At 51.7% G+C, this 14,274-nt stretch overlaps 1 protein-coding gene across 2 annotated transcripts in view; it reads left to right on the forward strand.

The window, feature by feature from the left end:
* The first annotated feature begins 7,430 nt into the window (after positions 1-7,430).
* Positions 7,431-14,274, forward strand: part of SLC25A38 (solute carrier family 25 member 38) — a 10,827-nt gene continuing 3,983 nt past the window's right edge. The window contains exons 1-3 of one of the 2 annotated variants that reach the window (XM_045295088.1): positions 7,431-7,720; positions 13,377-13,498; positions 14,097-14,181. In XM_045295088.1, coding sequence (XP_045151023.1) covers positions 7,652-7,720; positions 13,377-13,498; positions 14,097-14,181 — 276 coding nt within the window. In that variant the 5' untranslated portion in view covers positions 7,431-7,651. The remainder of the gene's footprint in view (positions 7,721-13,376; positions 13,499-14,096; positions 14,182-14,274) is intronic. The other variant, XM_004708674.2, reaches the window with a different exon arrangement.

The following is a 14,274-nucleotide window of genomic DNA, read 5'->3' on the forward strand; positions in this document are numbered from 1 at the left end:
TTTAGGGGGGACTCAGGAACTGCTGGTCCCTCACTCTCGTTACCCCCACCCGCAGTCACTTGGGGGACTGAATGCGAAGAGGAGCTGTCATGCACGCCTGGGCTGAAGGACCAGTGTCTCAGCTCAGACTGGTCCACGCTCTGTAGCTCAAGGACACTGTCAGTGTGATTGTCATGGGTCTCAATGACACCTGAGGCCAGGAGCCTCAAACTGCTGGAGACGTGACACATGCTCCCTCTACTGGTCAATTGGAGCTATGATCCTGAGCAGATGCTGATAGACAAGGACGTAAAAGATGGAACCGGACGTCTGGGGAGGGTGGGGGCACCTGGAAGGCTTCTCAGGTTACATACCGACTCTGTCATTAGAAAATCTGATTCTGTTTATGGCGACGAAATATTTGGTGATGGCTGCACAGCTTGTGGATGCCATTGGTGACATGACTAAATTGTGGTGAGGTCACTAAATTGTACTGTGAAAAGCGGATTGGAGGGAGGGAGCGGGAAGAAATGGGGATCCGATATCAGGGGCTCAAGTGGAAAGAGAATGCTTTGAAAATGATTGCGGCATATGTGCAAATGTACTTGACCCAAGGGGATGAATATATGGATTGTGATAAAAGATATAAGAGCCCCCAATTTTAAAAAAGTTTCTGTTTTAATGCATAAAATAAAACTATAAATTATCACTCTTAAAAAAAAAGAATGGCTAGAACCGTATTGCGGTAGCAATTCTATTTGACATGATTGAAGTATAGAATGGTGTCATATGTATTAAATCCCAACTAATAAAAAAAAAAGGGATTTAACCACGGCAAGGTGAGAACGTTCTAAAATTGATTGTGGTAATGACTGTACAACTCTTCTTGGTATGATTGAACTATCAAATTGTGTTATATGTGGATTAAGTGCCAACCAAACTGTTGGGGAAAATGTTACAGTGGCAGAAACTCACTGGGGCAATTCTACCCTGTCCGATAGGGTCACTATGAGTTGGCATCAACTCGATAGCAGTAAGTTAGTGAATATTCACATCCCTGGACTGTGATCAGAGATTTGCCAGAGTATTAATCCATGTGGGGACCTTGTAAGTGGATTTGGGCTTCCATTGTCATCCATGGCCTTCTGCAAACCATGTCTTCATAATTTAGCTCTGGCACCATTCCCTCCCTTGGATTTGGATTTTATTATTTACAATCCTTGGATCGCACAGACTGGCATGCTTCTTCCTTGTGGACTTAGTGGATGCCTCTCTGAGATGACTGCTTGGTTTAAGACAAGCTTTTAAGACTCAGATGCTATACTTTCTGATAGCTGAGCATCATCTGATTTCTTCACTACACTGTGCTGTAGCAGCCATCTCTTCCGTGATCTCTCCATGAGAATGAGTGTTGAGTAGAGCTATGTCATAATTACTAATTGTTCTACAGTTGGTCATAGGGCAACACTTTCTATAACACTCGTTCAGAAAGGCAGATCTTACCTGCCAGACTAATACATGTCATTAAAAAAAAGGCATAAAAATAGTAATTATAAGGCAGTCTCAGGCCACCATTCATTGGGCACCGTCAAAGCAAGAGATCTGAACCAAAGTCCGATGACCACCAATTCCATAACCTTGGGATGGAAGTCATCTGTTTATTCCCACACAAGGGCACTTCAGCCTTAAGTCCAAGTGAGTACATCTGTTCCTTAAATGTGCTGCAGGTAAGTGTGAGGTAAAGCCCACTTCGCTTGGTAGGGTGAATTGGCAAATCTTGTTTTATATCTATGATGGCGCTTTAAAAAGTTCATGGAAAATGGGATTAAAAGATCATAGCATTTTCCCATGAGCTATTTGAAGTCCCCTCATGATTTTCTACAATTTAAAAAAACTTAGAAATTCAAAAACAAGCAAAAGAATAAGTTCTACTTCAAGATTCTTGACACACACACAAAAAGCGGGTGTTTGATAAGTATTTGTATTTGAAATAGTGAAGGTTTCCCTCTTGATGTCTAGTTAAAACCCTGTATTAGTCTGGGTTGACTAGAGAAGCAAAGAGAGAATTTTATATTAAAGAGCAGTTATAGATTAAGAAACATCCCAGCCCAATCCAGGTCAAGTCCATAAGTCCAATATTAGCTCATATGTCCAATACCAGTCTATGAGTTCTTCTTTAGACTCATGCAGCACACGCAATGATGCTGAATGCAGGAAGACCACAGGTCAGTGGGTAGAAGGTCTTGTGGATCCAGTGGTGGTGGAAGCATCTCAATGCTGGCATAGGTCTCCATGAGTCTCCTCCAGCTCTCTGAGTGTCTCAACAGCAGGAAAGGGGAGGCAGAGAGAGAGGGTCTGACCTCTAGGGAGCTATTTACCTCTGCCGTACCTCCAACATGAGGTCATCAAGCTGTGACATGATTGACAGGCGAGGCTCCACCCTTCACTCAATTTGATAGATTATGGAACTGCCATAAACCCACACACTCTCCCCGCTGCCCCCTGCCGCCATCCTCCTCAGAGGTCATGCTGAACAGACAGACGGTACTCGAAGCTGAAGGGGTGAGAGAAGGAGACACATTCTCCTATTTATTCCGGCATCTGTCAAAAGCAGTGCCTTTCAGAGAACTACTTCACATCGCTCAACTGATAGAAACAGTAGTGTCTGCATCCCCTTTGAGGTTCCACCCAAACTCCAACATCTCTCCCTCCCCAGAGGGCTGTCCTCCCCCGGAGGATTGTGGGATGGTTCCAGAGGGGATATGAAGGACCTCCCTGGTCAGGGGCTTTCTGCCCTGGGCCCACCACCTCACCACCCTGGGCCTCAGACTCCAGCCCAGGTAATTCTCACTGACTGGACTCCTCGCTCTCCTCCCACCAGCAGCTGATGCCCACCTCTTCCTCAGGATCGCAGAGAAGGAAGGAAGAGGCTTTGAGAATGGATCTTCCCATAATCCTTCTGTGGAGAAGTGTGTCGGCTTGCTCCAGTCTGGGCGAGGCATGGAAGAGGGCCACCCCGCTGGCAGTTCCACCAATGGGCGTTTCCAGTCAGAGAGCAGAGGCCAGCTGGTGAGTCCGTGGCTGGGACCAGCAGGCTCCTGGTTCCTGTCACACAGAGGTGCCCCTGCCTCATACTTCTGAGTCCCCAGGCAAGGAGGCAGCTCCCCTGAAATAGCAGCCCATCCCAAGGAGCAGCCCCCTCCACCTCAGATGCCCCTAAATGGCCATGGAGTAATTGTGAGGAAAAAAAATAGTTCAGTGGCTGGTGAATGTCAGACCCTCTCCTAAGAATGCTGCTCATCATATTTAATGCTCTCAAAAATTCTGGGAGGCAGAATCTTACTCCCCACCCCACCCCGGCCCCGCCTATTTCACAGATACAGAAGCAGGAGCCCCAAGTGATTTGGTGCTGGTCTGCAGGGCTCTACATTGCATTGGGTAAATCTGTGTGAGCGCAAAGATGTCACTTTGAGGTCTCAACTGCACCTGACCCCAAGCTGTGGTGGTGTTGATCACCTCCTAGGCACGTGGAAGCTGGCCGGTCCATCTGGCAGACAGCAGAAGAATCCATAAGTTTGAGTGATAGTGATGGCTAAGCACCTTGAAAAGACGGTGGACTGTCAGAAGTACAGACACGTCTTGGAAGGACAACCAGAACACGAGAACACTCCATAGAAGCATGCATGGTGAGACTTCTCATATACCTTGGACATGTGATCAGAAGAGACGCAGTCCCTGGAAAAGGACACTGTGCTTGGTAAATCGGAGGGGCAGCCAAGAGAAAGGGCATCAAGGGGATGGATTGACCCCGTGGCTGCCACAAGGGGCCAAGCCTCTCACCGATTGTGAGACTAGCGCAGGACCGGACAGTGATTCATTCTGTGGTGCTGTGGGGTTGCCGGCTCGGAACCAACTGGATGGCACCCAATGCTAACCACAACAACAAATGTGAGATTCAGACAGTTTGTGTCCTCTGCTTGTAAACCCATGTGCTCTCCTCCCTCCTATTTGCGCCGAGATGAACCCAGGAGAGGACACAGGATTATCAGGAGGATCAGGATGCAGGAAAAAACACCAAAACTACCCCAACTTCTTGCCATTGAATTAAGTCTGACTCATAGGGAAACTACAGGACAGACAGAGCTGCCCTGTAGGTTGATGACACTGTAAATTTTTACAAGAAGTACAAAGCCTCCTCTTTCTCCTGCTGAGCAGCTGATGGGCTTTGAACCACTTACCTTATGATGAACAGCCCAACACCTAAACCACTACTACACTACTGCAGCTCCTCCTAAGAGCCAAGCAGCAATGCTCCCTCCATCCTGCATTCGATCAGTCAGGCAGGCATAATAGGAAGTTGGAAGACCACAGAGAAAGCCGTTAACTAGTCCAGAGGGCAGATTAAAACCAGAGTCTTAACCAGAGAGCAGCACTTTCCAACAGAAATGCAATGCCAGCAACCTATCAAAAGCAATTGGTGATATTCCTTTTGACATATTTTACTTAACCCAGTATATCTGTGTTGGGCTGGGTTGTCTGGAGAAAACCAAACCACAGCCACTCATACATGTCTGAGAAGGAACTTGAGAGCAAGAAGTCAGAGCTTCCTGTACCTCATACGCCCAGGCAGGAGGGTCTGATGGAGGCTGACTCATCTTGCCCTAAGCCATACCTTGTGGGGTACATTGTGTGTAATTGAGGGGTAAAATCAAAGAGACATCAGATAAGATAAAGCATGTGATTGCTGACCTCCGGGACCATCATGAGTTCAGCAGCCAGATCCACTCACAGAGAGAATGTATTTCCAACCAAGGCTTATATGCATTCTAGAGGTGTGCAAGCCTCCCTAATTACAGGTAACCACATGCATAACAGGAAGGGGTTGTACAATAGGCATACACATAACAGGAGGGAGACATGCTAGGGGTGTACACGCAATAGGAAGGGGAGGCACTAGAGCCACACATGTGACAGGAAGACATACATGTAACACGATAGGTGGGCTCTAGAGTCAAGATGGCAACCTAACCTTGGTGTTCCCTGAGTTGCCTTGACCTTAGATGTCTTTGGGCTCTCCTTCAGGGGAATCATCCATTATCCTGATCAGAAGGGAGTGGACTCTCCTTAGGGTGGGACCTTCAGGAAGATAACCTTTAAGCAGTTGACCTCCAAGTGGATAGTCAGCACCTTGGGTTTGGCAGATATGACGGGGGATTGTCCTGGGAACAGCTTTGCTGTTTCCCACAGTACGCAGCTTCAGATGGAAGCCGAGACCACTAAAAAATCCCCAAGCCCACTGCTATGGAGTTCAGTGCAATTCACAGTAACCCTACCTGGCAAAGAACGACTCCCTGGGATTCCAAGGCTGTAAGGAGCAGACAGCCTCATTTTTTCTCTCTCCAAGTGGTTGGTGAATTTGAACCGCTGCCTCATGGCTAGCACCCCAAAAGGTCTCTGAAAATTTCTATCTGTCCCAGCTGCAGGGCAGAGCGGAGGTAGTTAGAAGAACCTCTGACTACTTGCTCCCTAGCCCACCCTGCTGGGCCCTGACCCCTGGGGAGTTCTCTGGAGAACACATCGGGTCCACTCCTGGTCTCCTACACTTCCTTTCTCCTCTCTTGCCCTTGCCTACTGATCTCAGTTAGGCTCCTGAAGATGGTCATTTTGGAGAGGGGGTGGGTAGTGGCATGACTGCAAAAATGAAGGGCTTGTGGTTTCGGACTTATAATAGTGATCAATCCCATCATTTATTTACCTAAGATAAGTAAATGGTAACCCATCATGAGCCAAACCCCCGTGCTGCAATAAAGGTCAGAATGTAGTCATTTCAGTTTGGCAATGAACCGCCTATGCCCAGGAAGCTCTCGGCAAAACCGGTAGAGAGTGCCAGAGTTGTTCTTGGCTCACCCCTCTCAAAATGTTATGGTCCAAAGGGGAGCTGGCGGCAAGGAGGTCAAGAAGAAAGAAGAAGTTTTGAAATGGACTGTGGTAGCAATTGTACAATACTGCTTGATGTGATTGTGCTACGGAATGTTATGATATCTGTAAGTGCTCCCAATAAAATGATTAAAAATTTAAAAATTATATGGTCCAGTCGAGGGAGGATGCCCACAGAGCCCTGCTGGACCCTCACCAGTATTGTGTCCCCCCTTTTCTCTGCTCATCTCTTTCCCCACCACCCACCTGTGTGCCCATGTAGCAGCCATGCACACTTTTCTGTAGAGATGGGGAGGGCATATTTTTGCTCTTACTCTAAAGTGCATATCTAGGTGGGGAGGGGAGGAGGGGAAAAAGAGTAGCTGATACCAAGGGCTCAAGTAGAAAATATTTTTAAAATGATGATGGCAACGTATGTACAAATGTGCTTGATACAATGGATGCATGGATTGTTATACGAGTGTAAGAGCGCGCAATAAAATGATCTTTTAATGATAATAAAAAGCAAAGTCAGGGGCTTTGGAGGCTGCTGGCATGATAAAGGTTGGTTTGACAGTCTTCGTAACACAACCTAGTCTCATCAGCCTTGAAAACCTGGTCTTCCACATGACTCTCTTCCTGGGTCACATTTAGTAGGTAATTTAAAAATTGGTCCCCAGCCTCCTTCGCTGGAAATGGACCATTTCTTACACCGCACAACCTTTTGCAGCCAGCGAGCCAACCAGCGCTAGCCAGCCAAGGGTTTTCCTGTTCCTGCCTTGGATGACGTGGCTGTAGATTACTTCGGCTTTCAGCCTCACCATAATGCTGTCCACCGTGCCTTTTATAGGCGTCGTCCTCCCGTGAATCCAGACAGCGGCTTCTCCATCGTCTCCATAGCCCCACTGTGCATTGGATACGAGGCCTCCTGGCGCATAGCGATATATTAGATCTTACTTCAGCCTGACGCCAAGGGGCCTAAAATTTTAACCGGCGAAACCACCCACAAAAAGGCAGAGGTGCCTTTGCAAAAGATGATCCCGTGAAAGATAAGGCACCCAGTGGATCATCAGGAAGGACTCTTATTTACAGCATGCGGGCTACCAAAAGGCAGGGCGCCAGCGCCAGACGGCTCCAATTTTTCGCTGCGCTGCGCATGCCTAGGAAAGCCCCTGAAAGGACTGATGTAGGGACTGCAGATTAAATTTCGCGAGTAAAGGAATTCACACATACGGACGACCATACCTTCAGATGCTCCACCCACCCCAAAGCAAAACTCGCCGCCCCGACCCAGCGGAGCCCCCGGGCGCTGGGAAGCCGCGGGTCCTGCAGTTCCGTACCTTGCCACGAGGTGGCGCCGACGAGAAGGCCCTCAAGGGGCGTGCCGCGCGCGCCCAGACCCGGAAGTGAAACCTTGACGTTGCGTCTAGTTCCTCCGGTTTTCTCCAACCCCCGGATGCGCACGCCCCGCCTCTGGTCCACAAGCCCGCGGCGGAGCAGGATGGGCGCGGGAGGAGGGACGCGGTGTCTGCGGAGCGCGTGACGAGCGGCGAGGGCCTCGTCGGTGCGGCTGGCACGGCGCCCTGGAGCTTCGTGCTGGCCGCAGGGCGCACCCCCCGAGAAGCGCGGGCCGGGAACCCCCGACGGCTCCCTGGATCCTGAATGAACGCAGACGTCCGCGAGCACAAAACGCGGCGCCACCCCGAGCTGGCCAGGGCCGGGTCTGAGCCCGGTGCACTCCCCGACCCCGGATCCAATGATTCAGAAGTCGCGGCCCGCGCTGCTGCAACCTCAGGATGTCGGAGACACAGTGGAAACGCTTATGGTGGGTCGGGAAGGGAGGTTGAGGTAGTTGCTCAAGCGCGAGTGGCCCACGGGAACCGGCGTGTCCCGCTCCTGGAGGGTGCAGCGGCGGCGATGGGACTGCAGAGGGGCGTTCGACTCCCGCCACCTTAAAGTGGAGGGAGGGGAGGAGCTCAGCGGCCTTCGGGACGGGCAAGCTGAGGTCCCGCCGCAGCAGGGGCCTCTGGGTGGCGATCCCCGAAATTGCCAGGGCCTTGGGGGCTGTGTTGATGCCGCCGGGTCGACTCCCATTCACAGACCCTGAGCCGCACCGATCGCAGCCCTGCGCTGCGCCTTCTCAGTTGTTAACTGCTCGAGTCGCTCGCCCCAGCCACCCCCTTGGGTGCTGATAGGGAAAGTGCGCGCGCGCTCGGGAACGGGGTGCGGGCCCAACGGAACGGGGCTGGGGGTGGCCCCCGACCTTCCTAAAGTTGGGTCCTAAAGAGGCAGCCCCGGGGCTGGGAAGCCCTTTGGGCGTCAGCGAAGTTGGTTGTCGCTGCGGGCTGGTCGTGGGCCTCCCCTGGGTCTCCACCTCCCGTCCCCCGCCGGCGACGAAAGGGTGCGGGCCCCGGGCGCGCGACGCCACGCCCCGTCTGCGACGCCACGCCCCGTCTGCGTCGGGATTGGCTGAGGGCGGCCGAGCCCTCGGACACGTGAGCGGCTAGCGGGGGTGCTCTGGTGGGGAGGGGGCCGTGGAGGCCGGGCTCGTGGGTTCTCCAGTCCTGAGTCCCCGGGCTGGTTCTCCCGCCCAGTTACCTTTTGGGTTGATCAACGTCCCGCGCGAGGAGTGGATTTTTTTTTTAATCCTTTAAAAGGCGATAGCAAAGGCCCGGACCCTAGATTGGCATCTTAAAAATTTTTTTTTAATAAGTCATTTTATTAGGGACTCTTACAGCTCTTAAAACAGTGTATACATCCGTTGTATCAAGCACATGTGTACATCTATTGCCATCATCATTTTCAAAGCATTTTCTTTCTAGTTGAGCCCTGGGTATGTAAGTAAACATGCTTACTATTTTATCTGGACCTGTCAGCTGTAGACTTTTGATTTGAATTGGATTTAAACATTTTTTTGTTTGTTTGTTTGAAATCATTTTACTGTGGGCTCTTACAACTCTTATCCCAAACCATACATCCATCCATTGTGTCAAGCACATTTACATTTGTACATTTGTTGCCATCATCAGTCTCAAAACATTTGCTTTCTACTTGAGCCCTTGGTATCAGCTCTTCATTTCCCCCCTCCCTTCCCACCCCATCCTCCCTCATGAACCCTTCATAACTCATAAATTATTATTATTTTGTCATATCTTACACTGTCTGACGTCTCCCTTCACCCACTTTTCTGTTGTCCCTCCCCCAGGGAGGAGGTTATATGTAGATCCTCTAATTGGTTTCCTCTTTTTACCCCACCTTAAGGAGACAAAGAATTACTCTGGTTTGTTTGTTTGAGGACTTTTTTTTGTTTACTTTTTTTGCCCACTCCACTAAATACTTACATTCTCAGAAACTTACAGGGGCAGTTCTACCTACTCTGCCCTATAGGAGCTTGCATTGTGTGTGTATCATAAATAGCCCTGGTGGGGCAGAGGTTAAGGGCTGCAGTTCAAATTCACCCTCCAGCTACTGTGAGAGACCATTTGCTTCTATAAAGATTTACTGCCTCTGATGCTATTCTGCCTTATTAGATACAAAACAAAATGACACTGTCATCATTCCACTCTGTGGATAGGTTTCAAGACCGTCCATCTTTACAGGAACAGAGCCTCATCCTGCTCTTTGTGGAGAGGACTCGGGGTTTGAACTTGAGGGTTAGTACTCCAGCAGTACTAACTGTGCTCCTGTCCCATAGGGTGGCTCCTAAGAGTTGAAATCCGCTAGAGGGCAGTGGGTTTGTTTTTTTTGTTGTTGTTTATTTCTCTAGAATAACTTTAGAGCTATTTAAAAAATCAAGTTCACTGTCTTTGGGTGAGCCTTCTATCAGGAACAATGCCTTAAGACCATTTCCATTCATCGTGAAAAGTAGACATTTTGTTTTGCTTGGGATTTTTAGCAATTCTATTAGCATTCCCTCTTTTCACACATTTAGGGGCTCATTTTTATACTTTTTTTTTTTTTTTAGCATTCTGCTCTGTAATACCCTGTGGGAAATGATGATGTTAAGGACATGCGGGGCTCCAGTCTTAATGAGTCTATTTATTCAGCAAGTAATACTTGAGCCAATAATGTCCAAACACTGCTGTGAAAACAAAGAACTTAAAAAGCAGGTTACTGCATCCGCGGTGAGTGGGTGGAGGGGGGATGTCAGTAGCTCGTAACACAAACACCATCATGTGTGGGAGATAAGCTGGTCCAAGGATGGGGCTGCAGGGCCTGCCCAGCTGAGCAGGAGCCGCCAGCGAGCCGTGGGCAGAGTACCTGTTAGGTGAGCAGAGTCCTTCCTCAGCCATTGTTGAGCACTGCATTGGACCCCACTCTCAGGGCGCAGGGACAAAGGGTCGCAGTCCTCTGCCGGAGCCGCACTCCTGAAGGCAATGGCCAAGTAAACTCGGGAAAATGCCTGGGGAAGAACCAGGGAAGGGCCCCCATCCTAGGCTCCTGGAACTAGGGTGTCTTCCCAGAAGCCCCCCAGCAGTGGATTAGACAGTGCTGTAGTTGAGACAGGCCACATGTGAGCATTTTCAGGGATGAGAGGAGGGGGCTGGTGAGCCCCCACTGGGACCATATAAAAGGATGACTGGGTTCTCCATGCCAACTCATTTCAAGCCTATAAGGCAGGGCAGAATTGCCCCTCGGGGGTTCGGAGACCATAACTCTTGCTGGGAGTGGAAAGCCCCTTCTTAATACTGGAGGCTTCAAACTGCGCACTGGCGGTTAGCAGCCCAGCTCGTAACCGCTGCGCCACCGGGGTTCCTAAAGTGGGGGTTAGAGGAAACCATAGATGGGAAGTTGACCGCGTGGAATTAACAAGCTGGGAGAAGCGGCCATCGCAGACCCGGAGGCCGACAGCCCGCGGAGGGCTCCTGGGGGTGGGTGGGACGGGCGGGGTGTAAATGCTTTGTGGGCGCCTGGGTGGAGTGCTGGATGACGCCCAGTCTCTGGCTTGAGCAGATGGGTCCTCGTTCACTGGGCGAGGCACCGGGAAGGGGCAGGTTGTGGGGAGAGATGCCATCTGAGGTTCCTGGGGACGGCCAGTAATGTGGATGAGAGTGGATTCCTGACGAGGTGAGGTGGAAGTGCATGTCCCTTCTGTGATGGGCTTGGGATACCTAACTCCCGGGGGTCTTGTGTTTGCAAACCGCACCGCCCCCTCATGCACTCGAGTCTGTCTGCTGCGTGTGGGTACATAGTTTTCGAAACACTTAGGTACAGTATTTTCGAAAGACCGAAGCTGCCTCGCCCAGTGCCCCCGTGCTATCCCGGGAGCACAGTGGAGGATGGGCTGGCACAGTTAGGGTGGAGTTTCGTGGGCAGGCTTTGAAAGACCGTGGTGGAGCCGGGGCTCTTCAGTGTCTCGCAGGTCTCCACGTTGGATGTCTGGAGGGCCTGGGCTGGGGGAGCGGCAGACACGCTGGAGGGGAGGTTGAGCCACAGGAGTCAGTCTGGAGAGAGGGCTGGGCAGGAGCCCTGGACCAGACTGGGTGTGAGTAAGGTTGCCAGGGGCACTGCCCAGGGAGGGAGGAATAAACATCTGAGGGGCAAGTCTCCAGAGGGGAGTAGCGAGGGGAGGAGAGAGTGGTGTCTCAGGAAGCAAAAACAAACACTGAGGCAAGGCCGCCTGCCGTTCACCAAGCTATGCACTGAAAGGGCCCTGGTGGGACTTGGCAGGCTTGGTGAGTGGAGAAGCAGGGCTGGGCAGACTCGTGGCAGCCTGAGGAAGTGGAGATGGTGTGGAGTCCAGGCTGCCTGGTCTGGAGGCTTTCCGGTGTGGTTCCGGGCAGAGAAGGTGCCATTGGAAGGGAGAGGCTCACTGTGGAGGTAAGAGGGGCTGGCTCAGAAACGGGGAGCTCAGTTGGACACTGGTGAGCTCAGAGCAGGCAGTCCCTCGCTTGAGGGTGCAAGTAGCTGCTGGTGTCTGTCACCTGTTGAGAGCTGCCTCTTTTGCTTGCGTTTCCCAGTGGCTTGGCCACCCCAGGACCTTCTGTGTCATGCTGGAGGATCTACTTGAAAAGTGATTAGGAGCTCCAGGATTTGCTTGTCGGAACTTATTTGGCCCTCCAGTTATAACTTAATCATTTGATAGAACTTGGAATGATCTCTCCTCTCTGTGGGTCAAACTCCGCAGATTCCCCGAAGTCCAGTTCCGGGTTGTTATCAAATGGGTTTACCAGATGATTTTGTGTTCATCTTGATAGCGTGATGCCATCTATTGAAAAATGACAGTGCACACTTCATACACATGAGCAGGTCCTTTGGGATAGAACTTTGAGAAAAGAGGGTTTTTGTTTGCTGGTTCAGTTTCAAATTTTCACAGCTGTGGTCATTCCAGGTACACTGGAAGCGGAGGCCCCAGGGAGGTGCTCAAGGCAAGGCCATTCAGTCTTTGAGGACCTCCTGCCATGGCGGCGCAGTGGTTGCATGTTGGGGTGCTAGCCACAAGGTCAGCGGTTCAAAACCACCAGCCCCTCCTCCGGAGAAAAGCTCAAACCAAACTCACTGTCATCGAGTCAGTGCCAAGTTACAGTGACCCCACAGGACAGGGAGAACTGCCAGATTCTAACTGTTTAAGGGAGTCGAAAGCCCCTCTTGCTCCCGAGTCGTGGCTGGTAGTTTCAGACTGCTGATCTAGTGGCTCCTAGCCCAATGCGTACCTCGGGAGAAAGATGGTTTTGTTGTTTTTTAACTCAAAGGGGCAGTTCCACCCTGTCTTACAGGGCCACTATGATTTAATATCCACTCGATGGCAGTGTGTGTGTGTGTGTGTGGTGTATCTTCCTCCACGAGCCAGTGTGTATATCTGTGCTTGAGTGAAGGGAGCGGTCGCAAACCCAGGAGGGGCTCCTGGGGTACAGAGCATAGTGAAAGGAAAAAGTGTAAGGGAATGCACATGAGAACGTCCAAGGAGAAATGGAGTTGAAAGATAATGGAATCTCTCCCTGAACTTTCTGAATCCCCCCTCATACATTTTATCTTTCAGCTTACCCTGAGCTTCTTCCCCTGATTTGTCCCGTCAGGCCCCACAGCCCAGGGAGCCCTGAAGCCGCCAGCTCCAGTGGAAGCGCTGTTCAGTGGGGTGTGCAGTAGGACAGGGAAGGAAGGGTGGCCGGTGCACGCCTCACAGAAGGCAGCGGATGTGCTGCCTCAGGAGAAGCAAACCTCACGTGCCACTAAGCCAGCTGCCCCGGGTCGGCGCTTGATGCAGCTCCCTGTGTGTCATAGAGCTGTGCCCCGAGGCTTCTCGGCGGAGGGTTTGTCCAGAAGTAGATCGCAGGCCTCTCTTCTGAGGGGCTGCTGGGCAGGCCCCAAGCTTCAGTTCACTGGCAAGCGCCTCAACTGCTTGCACCACCCCAGGAATTAGACCAGCGAGACATTTCTGCTGACACACCTCGGAGAGCTGCCTCTGGCAGCGTGCCTTGTGTCCCTTCCTTGGCATTCCAGCGGTGCATGTCCCTTCTCTGACCCCGCTCTCTTTCTTGCAGTTACATCCGGCGATCAAGGCCTTTGTGTGCGGCTCCATCAGTGGCACCTGCTCCACTGTCCTTTTTCAGCCTCTGGATCTCCTTAAGACGCGCCTCCAGGCTGCCCAGCCTGCAGCCCAGGGGTAGGTGCCCACAGCCCCCGGCTCACCATGGACCTGCTGCCCTGCAGCTTCTCAGACAGGCCACCTGAAAGCCACGCCTCTTCCGTGGGGTGCTCCGAGAGCAACACTGGCAGGCCCAACCTTCACGTGCTATTTGCACTCACTTCTCCGTGGGTATTTATCGTTGACGTTGCTTGTTAATTAAACGGGTCCTTTGCGGAGCTGAGCAGCAGCTCCACAGGGTCTGCTTTGGAGGCAATCACACTCCTCTGGCAGATTTATGTTGCTGGCGGGTCGTGCCATGGCCGCACTGGCTGGCATGAATACCAGTTGTGTGGAGTGTGTTGTGCCCCCTGTTGGGCTCAGCACTGTGGGGAATCGACAGTGTGTAAGACTAGTGGTTAGCCCTCAGATTGCTCTCACTGGTGTCACTGGGCTGAGACAGACGCGTGCTTGCCAAAGTCTAAGCCCCCAGGCAGCTGGAGTCATCCCCAGATGGGGAGGATCTGGAGGAGGCGGATACTGGGGTCCGCACAGAGTCGTCTTTGCATGCAGGGGTCTTTCATGAAGAAATAGTCTGACGTGGCGTGTTCCTTCCCCACCTCTGCCCTGTCTGCAGGCCCAGGCGCGTGGGGGCGTTCGCCCTGCTCCTGACAGTGGTTCGCACGGAGAGTCTGCTGGGCCTGTGGAAGGGGATGTCTCCTGTAAGTTGTCTTTGGGGCCTGCGTTCTCAGCAGCCACTTCACAGCCCCTCACCAGCTCTCAAGGGCTTGCGTGAGTTGGCCGTGGCGGGGGGG

This window comes from Echinops telfairi, unplaced genomic scaffold (genome assembly GCF_000313985.2).
Source record: "Echinops telfairi isolate 266 unplaced genomic scaffold, ASM31398v2 ScPeMD7_4225;HRSCAF=4972, whole genome shotgun sequence".
NCBI lineage: Eukaryota > Metazoa > Chordata > Mammalia > Afrosoricida > Tenrecidae > Echinops > Echinops telfairi.